Consider the following 15,520-nt stretch of genomic DNA (forward strand, 5'->3'; position numbering starts at 1 on the left):
TAAACTTCCACAACTTTTTGACGTCAGACAGATGAATACATCAAGACATGATATATGCACAGTCACAGTTCTGTAATACAAAGAACAACAGATAGATGCTATTACTCCTAAACACTAGAAGAACTAATGATATGAGTAAAATATGGGAAAATCTGTCAAACCTGGTACTGGTACAGTTCTGACTGTGTGTAGCACCTGCTGCTCTGCATATGCTGAAGAATCCCACAATGACAAACATACACCTAAAAATTAAACATGATCACATGGGAAATTGACCTGGTTCTTCCGAATGTTCACGCACCCTGAAATTGACCCCATTCTGCCAAATTACTGACAAGCACCATCACCCATTAAAACATTTTTCATCAATTTGAATATGTTTAATTTTTCCTAAGGCACTGCTGATAGTGTGTTAAGAAATCACACTTACATATACAATGATAAGCGCGATTCAGAGGTTGCATTTTTGTTTTAATGTTACATTTTTACTCCAGTGATGGTTAGGTTTAGGGTTGAGGTTTGGCTTAGGGGTAGAGTTAAAATAAAGTTGTTGAATAAAATATGCATTCCTGTTAACTGTGTTACATAATTTACAGCTAAAATATCACTAGCTTTTGGCGCCACCCTGTGGACATTTCACCTCAAAATCACTTCCAGGTTCGACCACTGGGGGTAGTGGTTTGAAATTCGGTAAGCTGTCACCGAATTCACAGTTTGATTAGTCAGAAAGTTTGTTTTACCAAGGTCATGGATTGTTTAATAAACATATTCACAATATAATGCTGACTTTACAAAGAGACTGTTATTGATTCTTAATTCTAAAGGGGGTCGCACACCAGACGTGTCTGGCAGACGTGTCTGGCGGACAACATGGTGCGTTCTAAAATTAGAAACAACTGTTTTCAATGAAGGTACGCACACTGCCACTGCCGCTCAGCATCTGTCGGCGGTGCCCAGCTATGACTCTGGAGGCTGTTCAAATTTCTGCCGCACTACGGAGCGCAACTCGCATATTTTCCATTAAATCTGACCCAAATCATTATCATAGGACACAGATTATTTACTCTAGCGTTGATTATTCTTGAAGAAAGGAAAAACCTTGGTAACTTTTGTGTACTGTCTGCCACCTGAAACGCATCGTCGTGCACTGTATTTGATACCTGTGCCATGTCCTAGCCATGATGCTGTGGCGCTTCTCGTCTGGTGTGCGACCGCCTTAAGGGTCAGAGAGAGGATGTAAAATGATCATGAAAAACTTTTTGATTAACATTATAAGTGGACCTTATGATATGACCCCTCTAAATATCACTTGTAATATTAAGTATAAACACAAATAAAATATACATAAGTAACCCTTATTAAATAACTTCAACCTTTCTTATTTTATTTTATTTTATTTTATTTTTTTGCCTCATTCTGCAACAAATCCCTCCAGTGGTGCTGAAGCCAGAAGTGCTGCATTTCTCCAGCTCAGCTCAGCATTTCATAATTATTTATTTGTCTTTGAACAGCACTGCATTTTTTCCACCAGCTCATTCTGGGTCTGAGAGGGCCAGACCCACATCCAGTGTGAAACATTATTGGGTGTAAATATGAAGAGGCAGTTTTTAATGAAAATGTGTGTACGTGTATGTGAGAGATGAAGAGAGTGAGAGGAGTTGTAGAGTGAGAGAGAGGCAGAAGAGTATTTATAGGGCCCCTGGTTCCTCTTGGTCTGATGTTTGTGTTGATGGATTGGGTGGTTTTTGGTCAGGTAGGCATTTGGGCTGCTCTCAGCAGGATCCCAACATGTGCTGCAATGCAGTGAAAAGCAAAGGGCAGACATCAGGACTCAAGCAAGTGTGTGTGTATGGGTGGGTCTGGTAGATTTACGAGGACATTTTTTAGGTTACAAACTGGTAATTACAAGGTTATTATGCTATAAATGTGGTTTATGAGGACATTCCTAGTGTCCCCGTAATTCAAATTTCTTGAGGGTTAGGTTGAGGGGTAGGGTTAGGGGATAGAATCAATAGTTTGTATAGTATAAAAATCATTATGTCTATGGAGAGTCCTCATAAGGATAGCCACACCAACGTGTGTGTGTGTGTGTGTGTGCCTGCGCGTGCGTGCGATTGTGTCATGCTCCCTTAATAATAATATAATTTGATCAGAGCACACAGTGCTGGTCTTTGCCCTTACCATCTGGCTGATATACTTGCCTACTTATTAAAAGCAGATCAGGGTACACATAACTTGCAGTACACACACACTCTCTCACATACAGTCACAAACACATTACAGACACATATCTGTTTTTGGAGAGAAATGGGTGGTGAGGACAGTGCTTCAAACTTAATTTACTAGAGCATGTTTGAACATTTATATTTTGAATGAATGCATTAAACTCATATAACTCATAAAAAATATGGCACAATTTTTTGGAAAAACATAGAGAGATTAATATAATGGAAAGTTTCTTGTTAGCTGCTTAACGCACTGAGACAGGTTTCTGGAGTCACAATGAATGCAGTGGATATCGATAAAATATAGATATAACATAACACAAACAAGTGTTTTACATAAAGAAGACTTTATTGTCTTTAACATACATCTCTTAGTATAATATTTATAGATTCAATAATACCAGTACGTCAAAAATAATAATGATAATTATCATATATAAAAAACTTAGCCTTAAACTACTCTTTACTTTTTAAAAACATAAACGTTTTATATATTAGTATTTGTTCTCTCTCATAATCTGTCAACAAAAATAAAAAAGATCACAGGTTAATGAGCTTATCAAGCAGCTTTTGCTGTATTTAATACTGACAGTATACAGAAGGATTGATGGTTTACAAGGTGTGTAATGTTGGCTGAGTTAGAAAAGTCTTTAATGTTCAGTGAAGGCTCAAATGTTAGTATCAGATCCCATTCATTTAGATGCAACAATACGGGAAACAAATGTGGGTATGGTTTGTACTGTCAGCCAGAAGATGTTTAATCAAATACCTGCTAAAAATAGAGGCATGATGGTCTATGTAGTCCAGCGGGACAGAAGGAAGTTTGTATGCAGACAAGTTATTTTGCACCTCAATTATGGTCCAAAAACAAAGAATGTGCATTGAGGGCCTAAAAGCCTAAAGCTAGCTGTTTCAACTGAAACCAGGCAGATCTGGTCCCTAACAGAGCAATAAGGCTGCTCTTCCTTTTGAATCCACAGACAGACAGAACAAAATCCCATTTTACTGGTGAACCATAAAATGGGTTTTGCAATTTCACAAAGCATGGAAATGGTCAGGATTTGCGATGCTTATATATAGCTTTGTGATTTGGCTGCTTGATTTCAGCAGCAATGAGGGCAAAAATACAAGATGCAAGAAAAGCGTCTGGCTACACAAGTCTTGCGCGCAGCAGTAGCTTTCTGTGTGCTTCTTTCACATAACACAACACCGTGTCTACAAAAACATCAGTTATGGGATATTGAGAGACAGGAGACAGTGTTTTGGAGCACCTCCTGTTTCAATGCAAATTTTTCAGTAACTGTTTCATCAGTAGACATCTTACATTGCCGTATTGTTGTCAACACAGAAAATTATAGGTCCTCACACAGCTCTTAAAGGGATAGTTCACCCAAGATAAAAGTTCTGTCAACATTTACTCACCATCATGTTGTTCCAAACCTGTATGGCTTTCTTATGTGGAACACAAAAGGAGATAACTACAAAAGGAGATATTTAGCATACTGAAAGGGAATGGGGACCAGGGACAGCTGTGGTTACTACTCACTTTCGTTGTGTGGAAAAGAGCAGCTTAGACATTCTGCTAGATCAGTGTTTCCCAAACTTTTTTTCTGTCACGGCACACCACTATCCCACATAGGCTAACCATCGTCAATATTTTTCCTTTTCAAGAACTTGTCCATGTTTTCAGGCTACACTGTGTGAGGTCACAGGTGGCAAGAGCGCTAAATGGGTAATGAAAAAACAACAAATTTGCTTCTTTTCCAATTTGAAGACTTGTTCTTGCAATGCCACAACAAATTACAGGGATGCAAACTCATGAGGGGCGAAAAAGGTAAGACAATCACTGGTCCACGAACATTTTTTCTGGGATATATTTTTTAAAGAATAAGCTAAAAGCACCAATTCCAGCTATTTTAGTGATTCAAGTTTACAATTGTGCAGAATTAGCTGCAAAATAAAGAGTATTTTGGTGAGGCTTGCTTCTGTTTCACAAATTTGTTCAATTTTATTAACTGATTAGTTCAGTGACCCCTTCTGGAAATGTCACTAGGTGGCGACAATTGAGCATCTTATGTGCGATGAGTGAGTCAGTGAATCATTTTGAGCTGTTCATGACTGAAATCTACCAAGAGAATTTATAGTGTTTAAGCATTAAAAGAACAAAGCAGATCTATAATCTTGCTTCAGTCTGAGCATTATTTTTCATCCAAAAAGACAACAGTAATAGTCTAATAATAGTGAGTTTCAATAACGTCCTTACCTTCTCCTTTATTAAAACTTGCATGGCTACAAATCTACTAACTTCAGAATTATAAACACAAAGCAGATCTACAGTATCATTTTCCTACAGTAGCCTATTTAAACTGCTGAGCATGGCTTTTATCAGAAAAGACCACAATAATAGACAAATAATAATAATTCTGAGTTTCAATAATGTTCTTTCGTCATTGTAAAGCGCATTTCACATGAGTTGAGTCGAGACATCAATGCTCCGTTCAACGCCAGCATCAAGCACCTCGTTGCCCTCCACATGACAAGAGTTGCAGAAAGCGTCACAGATGGGCGATTGTATGAGTTTGCCACATAAAAAGCAGGAGATGTGCACAATACATATTGAAAACATATTTGAAAGAGAGAAAAAAAGCTTGCAATTGCTTTGATAGCATAAAGTAATAAAATGACTCGTTTATGTTTAGGTCTAAGCGTTTTCTTGGTAAATTTAAATTAGTTCAATAACTGGGGTCTCTGATATTCGTAAACGATAAAGTAGTAATTAAAAGAAATTATGAGACATTCAATGTCTCTTCACAAATTTGGACAGTTTTTAAATATTTCTTGTTGGTTAGTACTCTCAAAGACATTAATGGTGAAGCAAAAACGTGTATGTGTGAAAAACACTTTGGTGTAAAGTGGCGTCACTTCACAGACTTCAGTGTGTTCTGCAGCGCTGACGCGAGTCATGTGAAAGACCCTTAAAGCGTATAAATATCAGTCACTTTTGCACATTAATCATTGCTCTTCACAATCACAAAAGTGACCGATTATGGTTTCAAAATGGCAAATTTCTCCGAAAAGTGAGGAGTTTGGATCCCTGAATTTTTTTTTTCATCCGTTTATTTATTTTGTGGAATTTTATAATTTTCCGCGGCACACACAATGGTTGGGAAATACTGTGCTAGATAACACCACACAAGATTGAATGTTATACAGGGTTGGAACAACATGAGGGTGAGTAAATGATGATAGAATTTACATTTTTGGGTAAACTATTCCTTTAATGAAAGCCAGGCAGTGATCGATATGTCACCCTCATAGACATTGCAGCTAAAATTCAGAATGTCTAATTAAACCTGTGAGCCACTGACAATTAGTATTGCTCCTACCTTAACACAGCTTAAGAAATTATGCCCTTATTCTCAGATGCATAAGGCCGGTCTGATAATAGCTGTCTGCCTATGTGTGCAAAGGTTTTGACAGATTGATTGCATCTGTTTGTGGCAACTGTAAACAAAATGGGTAATAGCCTCTCAGTCCCATTTTAAACTTTTTTTTTCGTCTGCTTTCGTTCAAAGGAGGTAGGTCTATTTTGTTGGCAAAAGAGAGATCAACAACTCTCCTATTTGAGCAATCCTTTTGACAATCATGTTATTTCCAACTGTTTGACTCCAAAGGAATCCCTTTTCCAGGCCTTTGTTGTGCAGTGCTGTTAGTTGTATTAGTAGACCGGGAAACACAGTGGTGGGGGCAATGGTAGATGCTGGCTGCTACTGAATTGTTTTTCTTTCATCCTCTCCTTCCATCTCTCTGTCAGTGCAGGTGACTTGAAAGCAAAGGGATCCTCTTTCATGGCCTGGGCCCCAACACTGGATCCAGTGAAGGCAATGGTCAGGAGGCATCAAAACTATGGGGTGAAATGAACAGTTGATCAGGATAGAAAAAAACTATACGTAAAAAGTGTAGAGGTCCAGCCAAATATGGAATTTGAATAGCACTAAAGATTTTTTTTTAGTTTTTTTTTTTTTTTTTTTGTTTAAAGGAACTGTTCACTTAAAATGATTTACTAACCCTCATGTCATTTCAAACCTGCATAACTTAAATCAGTGGTTCTCAACAAGAGGGGTGGGCCCATTGGGGGCTTCAGCAAACTTCCAATGTGGCTTCAAGATGTACATTATTGTTTTCAGTCTTTATAGCTTGTTATCTTATTTTAAATCATTCTAAGTAATCTTGAAGCTACATTGGAAGTTTTCTGAAAAGTAGATGGGGACCAGGAGCTTTCAAGTTCCAAAAAGGATATAAATGCACCATAAAAGCATCATTAATGTAGCCGATACGATTTGTGCACTATATTCCAAGTCTCCTGAAGTCATATGATAGCTTAGTGTGAGAAATGTCTTGGTTACTGATGTAACCTCTGTTCCCTGATGGAGGGAATGAGACGTTGTGTCGATGTAGTGACACTAGGGGTTCAATCTTGAGAGCCCCAAGCACCTTTGCTTAAAATAGAAAAGGTCAATGAAAATTGGCGAGCGGAATTTGCATGCCACTCTCCGCCCCGGACATATGGGTATAAAAGGAGATGGCGTGCATCACTCATTCAGATTTATGCTGAGGAGCCAATAGAGAGTCCCGGCCATGTCAGCAGCCGGTTCAGCGCCGCAGCAGGAGGGAGACAACGTCTCGTTCCCTCCATCAGAGAACAGAGGTTACATCAGTAACCAAGATGTTCCCTGTCTGTCACTCACTCGATGTTGTGTCAATGTAGTGACACTAGGGGTTCCTATACGAAACGCCACAGATGCTGAACCGTGTCACGAGGTACAGAGGAGCAGAGCTGCATGCCTCGCAGCGAGCGCTCAACCACGTTGTGACCTTTCAGCGATTTAGGTAAGGTGTCTCCCTAGTCCCATTAATGGGGGTGGAGGCACTTACCCAAGGAGGCTACAGGCAGTGCCTTAACTGATTGCTGTTAAGCAATGTCCCACCAAGCACTTTTCTAGAATAGCGCTGGGAAGTGCTCTTTCCTCTCCAGGAAGGAGAGCACTACGGAGACAACATCCTGCTGAAGGGAGTTAGCATGTGGAGAATACCTCACATGGACTTACCAGTGGGGAAGTTCACATATGGAATGATACCACAGGAGGACCTTATCTATAGAGAGCGTACGCAGCACAGTGGCTGAGGAAGAGAAGGTTCTGATGAGGGGAAACACAGGGTTCACCTAAGGGGAACCGAACAGTGGAAACTCATCATACGGGATTACCAAGGGGGAATCATAATGCATGAACACAGAGATCGAGCACACGGGCTCACCTGAAAAGGGGAATACTAGGAATGCTGGGCTTGGTGGTGTCACTCCTCCGCAGAGTTCGTCACCTGAACAGTGTTAAAGAATTAAAGTTAGGTAAGGCATCTCCCTGGTCCCAATAAGGGTAGGAGGAGGCACTTACCCGAGGAGGCTACAGGCGGTGGCCTTTCCTGATTTTTTGTATTAAGCAATTTTCCACCGAGCACCTGCTAGAATTCAGGACTTTGGTAAAGACGCGAGGGGACAGGGACAGACCGAAAGGGAGGATCTTGTACTGGTATGCACGTCCCTCAAAGGGAAACCGAAGAAAGGATCTATATTGAGGAAGGATCCATACGTGAAAGTACTTGTCCTTCATGTCGATGGCCGCGAACCAATCCCAATGTCGTACAGACGTTAGGATGCGCTTCTGCTTCAACATCTTGAATGGAAGCCTGTGTAAGGCTCTGTTCAAGGCACGCAGATCCAGGATTGGGAGCAACCCCCCCCCTTGGTCACGATAAAATAAGGGCTGCAAAAGCCCTTGTGCGACTCGGCTAAGGGGACGGGTTCTATCGCTCCCTTCGCCAGAAGGGTGGCGACCTCTGCCCGAAGGACCGAGGCATCCTCGCACCACAGTGGCGAGGATACCACTGAACCTGGGCAGTCGTCTGGCAAACTGGATCACGTAGCCAAGCCGGATCATCCTGATGAGCCATCGCGACGAGCTGGAAAGCGCTAACCAGGCTTCCAGCCTCTGCACTAACGGCACCAGGGGGACGATAGGATTATCACGCCCGGGGTGGGTGGTTCGCGGCATGCAGAGCAGACGCCCCACGGGGAAGATCGTTCGGGGGAGGCGTGCTGCCCTGCGAGCCTGCAACGGTGGCTGGGGTGGGCTAGCGGCCCCAAAAACCACCATATTTACCTGTTTGTCGGCTTTCCTTCGACGGAAAACAAGGGAATGCGAGATACTCGCGTCCCACTCATTGACCAGAAAGACTCCAGTGCCTGGCCATTGCGAGCATTGGAGAAGGACCCAGGGAATGAGGAAACTGCTCTTTTACTGACAAACTGGGTGCCAGGGCCCAGAAGGCACCTGGTGATGTTGTGAGGGTACTCGCCTCGTGCTGGCCCAAGGGTGGAAGTGGAGCCCGTACACTTACCTGGGTCAGGCCAGTCAGAGACAGCAACCTTGTCCCTGGTTGCCTGTCCCAGGGCCACTTCGAAGCCCGTCCGGGGTTCCTAGCGGCCAGCTGATGGGCAGGTGGTGCCGCCTTCCTGTGGGAGGATCTTCTTCTCAGAGACTGGTGCACTGGATCCGATGGTGGGGGAGCCTGGGCCGACACCGCAGGAGGACGGCCTTGGCAAGAGGTAGACAGGGCACGGGACATCGGAGGCCAGTAGGCGGCCGAGTCGCGCTGCAGCAGGATGTGTTTAATGGCCTCCGTCTGCTTCTTCACCGTCGAGAACTGATGTTTTTTTTTTTTGTTTTTTTTTTTGCCGAAGTCCTCGACAGCGTTGCCAAAGAGCCCCCCTTGGGAGACGGGCGCATCAAGAAAGCGGAACTTCTCGGCGTCACGCATCTCCGCAAGGTTGAGACACAGGTGTCGCTCTTGGACCACCAAAGAGGACATCGTCCGACCCAGGGCGCATGCCATGACTTTCGTCACTCGTTGAGCGAGGACGGTCACAGTGCGCAGTTCCTGCATGAGCCCTGGGTCAGTTATACCCTCATGCAGATCTTTAAGCGCCTTGGCCTGGTGAAGCTGCAGGATGGCCATGGTGTGCAGGGCGGAGGTGGCCTGAGCCGTGGCATTGTAAGCCTTCGCCACTACTGATGAAGAAATCTTACATGCCTGGGAAGAGAGTCTTGGTCAGTTCCTCCAGGTGGCTGTGCCCTGCGGGCACAGATGCACAGCCACGGCGCGCTCAACCTGGGGAAGCTCGACATATCCCTTGGCTGCCCCACCATCGAGGGTAGTTAAGGTGGACAAGCTCGCGAAGCATGTACTGCTGGAGAAAGGCACCTTCCATGACTTTGCGAGCTCCACGTGCACTTCCGGGAAGAAAGGCACCGGAGCCCAGAAACCAATCATCCAGCCATGGATGCTCAGGGCGGGGCGGAGGGTTCCGCTCAAGCCTGGTGTTTGCAGCTGCCCGGGCAAGCACGGCTGCCAACTCAGCGTCCGCTTCGTCCTGAGCTCTACCGCCCAAAAGCAGGAGCCCACCCTCTGATGCTGCGACTGATAACTCATCCTCGTCGCGAGCCGCGAACGAGACATTAAATCCGCCCTGAGACGGACCGCCTGCCCCGCTTGTGAACTCTACTGGGCAGAACGAGCGTGCTGGGAGGTCCGCGGGAACTGAGCTGGCAGAGAAGCTCCCATATCCACATCCAAATCGCCCACTGCTTCACGGAGAAGAAAGAGAGCCGCGACTGCAACATTCTCATGGGCAAGTTCTCACAGTGAAAACAAGACCCATCCACAAAAGTTGCCTCGGCGTGCTGGTGACCCAAGAACTCGAGATAGATTTTGTGACCATCCGGTTGGGAGAGATAACAGCCACACCCAGTAGCACAAAGGCGAAAGGACATCTTTAAAAAGATGCCAATCGTTTGTGCGAGCTCTTTTAGAGAATATATACTCTTTTAAATATACTCTTTTTTACACCTGTGGACTCAGCCGCCGAAACGCCCAGTGGAAGCACAACACTCGAACGTGCGAGGGTGACCGCTGATATGCGGCGTAAAATCCAGCAGCGATAGCAAGGTGATGGGACAAACACACACATGCGCTTGGCTCTGAAGAACAAGTCTGAATGAGTGGTGCACGCCATCTCCTTTTATACCCGTATGTCTGGGATGGAGAGTGGCATGCAAATTCCACTCACCAATTTTCATTGGCCTTTTCTGAATTAAGCAAAGGTGATTGGGGCTCTCAAGAGCGAACCCCTAGTGTCACTACATCGACACAATGTCGAGTGAGTGACAGACAGGGAACTACCTCATACTTACATTAAAGCAAAATCCCTCTTTCATATAGGTCTATACAGTACACTCTCAAGCATACACATTTCTCCCTTTGTTAACTCTACTGAGAGCTAATTATCTTTTCATCCCTGTTAAGCATAAGTAACATGCTGCAAACCATCTGCTTTACACTTAGTATTTCAGTATAACAGTCCAAATGTGCTTTTACCTGTCCCAAAGCTTGACACTTCTACAGGAGCTCGTGCAACAGCCAGCCGATATCAGAGCTGCAAAGGAAAAAGAACAAATTAGCCGTACATTTCAGATGGTTCATTAAGCATTGATGTTTAAATGATAATGTTGCTAACAAAATCACAGCTCCTTTAATAACAAAAAAAAAAAAAACAACCCTGAGTTTCACAGACCAATGTGGGCTGACTCACTGACTTAAGAAATAATGGTAATTATTCACTTGTTTATATACCAGCTAATTAACCCAAGGGACTGTTTTATACTGCCTTTGCAGTGCGAATGGAGTGAGGCAGCCTATAATTTTCAATTATGGAATGTCTTTTAAATCCTTCCATGTGCTAAAACAGGCATCACCAGGACATTTTTGTAAAAAAGGGAAAACACAGTCTAGTTCTTCAACATAGCAAAAAGGTGAGCAGCAGTGCAGCAGCTCTGCACGATAAACCTGGCTGTAGGGCTTGACACAGAATACAGGTGAAGGCATATGACACCAAACCAAGCTGTGTGTGCAGGGAGGGCAGCAGAGACTCTGACCGTCTGTCTAACCATCTAGGCTATCTGTCTGTGTTCTTCATGGTGGTAGTGACACCAGCATAATTTTACATTTACATTTATGCATCTGGCACATGATTGTATCCAAATTGATTTACAGTGCATTCAAGGTATACATATTTTATCAGTACATGTGTTCCCTGGGCAAATCCAAAAACATTGATGTTGCTAGAACCATGCTCTACCAGTTGAGCTACAGAACAGATCATGGGTTAAATTCCCACGGAACACATATACTAATAAAATGTATAGACTGAATGCAAGGTGCTTTGGATAAAAGTGTCTGTCAAATACATAAAGATAAAATACAAATGTAAACCATTTAAGGTAGGGATGCACAATATATGTGGGCAGCTTATATATAATTGGCCAATAACTATAATTGGCCAAATCCACCTTCATTGCAAAGGTGGAGTTATTGCCAATATTTTTGCTGATTATTTGTTACAGTTTATTTACTTGCTTCATTCATTCCTTTTCAGGCTGTCCCAGCCATCATTGAGCATGTGCACAAACAGTATGTGTGACCAGGAAAGATAATTTTTACATTAACATTAAGTAATTTAGTAGACACTTTAATCCAATGTGGACCATAACAACCAATTGTGGTTGAAGAGAATTCACAATTATCTGTGAGGATTATTTCAACGTGACAAAAGCATCACATGTATGTTACTTATGGGCTTTGCTTATTACTTCATGAAATGTAAACAGAATATAGAAAATGGCATTTTCTTACTTACAGAAAATTGTCTAGATGAAAACGAGCCCAAACACAATGCAAAACGGTACATCTTAAAATAATCCTCACAGAGCAACATGAGACTTTAACTTAAGTGCCAAAAAAAAAAAAAAAAAAAAATTGTTTGTGAGTGAAACTGCACAAGTAATGTGTTGAGATTTTTCCAAAGTTATGGCACATATTATGAAGTCAAGATTCCACACTTTAAACATCTATTTTATTTCAAGTGAGTAGTTTTTTAATTAATTAGCTAGCAGCTCCAGTTTAAAGGGTTAAAATGAAAAAAGTAAAATTATCAGTATGGGCCACAATGAGCTGTGAATTATCAGTTAGCCTATCGGCCCAGATATTCCATATCGGTGCATCCCTAATTCAAGGTATACAATTTTTTATCAGTACATGTGTTCTTTGGGAATCAAACCCACAACCTTGATGTTGCTAGTGTTCCTTGTCAGTTGAGCTATAGGAACAGACTATGGGTTAAATTCTCAGGGAACACGTACTGATAAAATGTATAGCTTAAATGCAAGTTGCTTTGGATAAAAGTGTCCTCCAAATGCATAAATGTAAAATGTAAACATACTGTATAGTGCCATTATAAGTATGTGGTTGTGTAAGCTAGTGTTATTATAGTTAACAAAAATTAAAATAAAAACTAACTAAAACCATTTTTGTAAAACCATCCTGAAATTATCAGGAAAAAAAATAAAACTAAGCTAAAATACTTTTTCTTAACTCCAAAACTAACTAAAATAAAAAATAAAAATGATCTCGAATTCATTTCAGTTACAGTTTAGTTTTAGTTTATATAAAATAGAAATAAAAACTAAATTAAGAATCCAAAACTGAAATAACACTGGTGTAAGCTAGTATGATGGACAAAAATAAGAGTATAAAATTATAGGGTTAGCAAGATCACGTGTCTGGCAAATTGTTGTATTGTTCACACAGTGCTATCTATAAGCTCACATGCACACACCATTGGAAAAAAGAGGAAGAAAAAAGGGTAACACTTTATAATAATGGTCCATCATTAATAGGTAAGTATGCAGGAATGAATGCAGGACAAATGAGTAGTACTACATTAACACTTTAGTTACTACTATTAACTAATATGGAAACATGATTAACCAATCAGTAAGTAATAGCAAACTGATGACTGAGGTAGTTCACTGTTAGGTAATCAGTAGTTACTGAATTTGATCTGCCTCACTGAGAACTATTAACTAACTTTGGCTAATTTAAAATAACTACTAATTAATTACTAATCAAAACATTAACATGTGTCAAGAATGTGAATGATTATGTTTTTATTGTGAATAAGATCATGCATGGCTACTTTGTGGGAATTAATTTATGAATGTAAAAGATTGCTAAATCAAGGCTACAGTGTCTGGTAGAGTATCATAGTCTAGGATGTAAACTCATATTCAGGATTGATGGGGACAAAATGTAATAATGTAATAATTAACAATGGAAAAAACCATATCAGAAGACCAATATTATGGAGAAGGTGGGGGGGGGGGGGGGGGTCATGTCCCCCTCAATGTCTATGGTGGTTACATCCATGATCATAGTCAGATTACCTTACAGAAATAGAGGGATGTATGTGCCCAACCTGTGTATTCCTTGGGATATCTCTTCTGTTCATGAAAAAAATTATTAACTTCTGCATGTTTGATATTGCTGAAGGTCTTTTTTAAATAATTCTGGTAACCCATAATATTAATGAGTCAAGTGTTACCACATAAGTATGAAGGAATTACTAATGATCTGGACCATTATTTTAAAGTGAGGGACATGGTAACGCATTATTAATTAATGAGATCTTTTTCCTTCCTTGGTAGTTAAAGGTTATCTGGACCATTATTCTAAAGTGAAAACACATTATAAACCACTAATAGTAACTGAGGTGTTACTTGTCAGTTAGTAATGAATACTCAAGTGTTTGTTCCTACATTTTATTAATTTAATCAAACAGATAGTTAACAAACATTCACAGACATTCAAAAAAAATAATAATAATAATAATTGAATAATGAATCATTGAAATAACTGAACCTAATTGCATAGGCTACAAACCTTTAGCAGGATAATGCTTTTAATTGCTGGTGCTCATGGTTACTACATGTTTTAAAAGTCTTATCTCTTAACATAGAGTAAATAATAAAATTATGTGTCTAAAGGACAAGTGTGTTGATCTCCACAAGACTTCAACAGAAAACGGAGAGAAAACCGGAGTGCAGCATGAGGCTGATTCCACATGTTTACTTCAGCCCTAGACAGCCCACTCTGTAAACACATACAGTTTTTATCAAATTAATTTAACATGTTTCCTCCTTTGCCTATGTCCAGTCTGAACAGAACAGAATGTATGCTGAAGTTTACTGCGTACAGGCGGATCAAAGGGAGGGTGGAGCAAAATTGCACTCGCTCTTCTTTCAGTTTCAGCACAAGCACTGAATATGCCCCCCCCCCCCCCCCCCCCCATGTCAACTCATTTAAGCAAAGTAAAGTCAAACCCATGGGTGGGTTCAATGAGCATCAACAGGTTTTAAGTTTCACAGAGAAAATAATTGCACTTCACATATAATTAAAAACTTCTTGTGAGATCAACCTACAGTATCTATGAATAAAAATGTAATTTTAAAAATGTTTTGTAAACCAAAAAAGGTGTGTATTCATTAATTAATAATGAGTTACCATGACCCTCACTTTAAAATAATTAGTAATTCCTTCATGTTTATGTGGTAACATTTGACTCATTACTTATGGGTTACCAAAATTATTTTAAAAAGACCTCCAGCAATATCAAACCTGCCGAAGTTAATAATTTGTAATGAACAGAAGAGATATCCCAAGGAATCCACATATTGGGCACATCCATCTGTAAGCCATCCATCTGACTATGATACTCTACCAGGCACTGTAGCCATGATTTAGAGAGCTGTTATGTTCATAAATTAATTCCAGCAAAGAACACCCGTGAGGTGCATGTTTCTCTGAAGGCGCATTTCATGATCATGTTCACAATAAAAACATAATCATTCACATTTTAGACACGTTAATGTTATGATTATTAATTAATTAGAAGTTATTTTAAATTAGCCATAGTTATTTGATAGTTCTCAATAAGGAAAATCAAATTCAGTAATTACTGATTACCTAAGAGTGAACTACCTTAGTCATCAGTTTGCTATTACTGACTGATTGGTTAATCATGTTTCCATATTAGTTAATAGTAGTCACTAAAGTGTTAATGTAGTACTACTCATTAATCCTGCATTAATTCCTGCATAGTTACCTATTAATGACGGACCATTATGATAGTGTTACCGAAAAAAGAAATGGGGAGAGAAAGAGAGACGGTGACAGAGAGTGAGAAAGAAAAAAGCTTGCACTAATCCTTGTTACGTACAATGGATGCAGCAGGTGTGACCCTGTGTGTTTGTTGATGAAAAGTACCTTCTGTCTGAGGTAGCACT

At 40.9% G+C, this 15,520-nt stretch overlaps 1 protein-coding gene across 2 annotated transcripts in view; it reads right to left on the minus strand.

The window, feature by feature from the left end:
• Positions 1-2,601: 2,601 nt before the first annotated feature.
• Positions 2,602-15,520, minus strand: part of LOC127414348 (coiled-coil domain-containing protein 85A-like) — a 68,252-nt gene continuing 55,333 nt past the window's right edge. For both annotated transcript variants that reach the window (XR_007892782.1, XM_051652310.1), the window contains exons 3-4: positions 10,719-10,776; positions 2,602-6,129 (exon numbers count right to left, since the gene is read on the minus strand). Coding sequence is in view for 1 of the 2 variants with exons in the window: in XM_051652310.1 (XP_051508270.1) it covers positions 6,114-6,129; positions 10,719-10,776 (74 nt within the window). In the remaining variant the exon portion in view is untranslated. The remainder of the gene's footprint in view (positions 6,130-10,718; positions 10,777-15,520) is intronic.

The sequence above is a fragment of the Myxocyprinus asiaticus genome, chromosome 23, assembly GCF_019703515.2.
Source record: "Myxocyprinus asiaticus isolate MX2 ecotype Aquarium Trade chromosome 23, UBuf_Myxa_2, whole genome shotgun sequence".
In the NCBI taxonomy this organism is placed as follows: Eukaryota; Metazoa; Chordata; class Actinopteri; order Cypriniformes; family Catostomidae; genus Myxocyprinus; species Myxocyprinus asiaticus.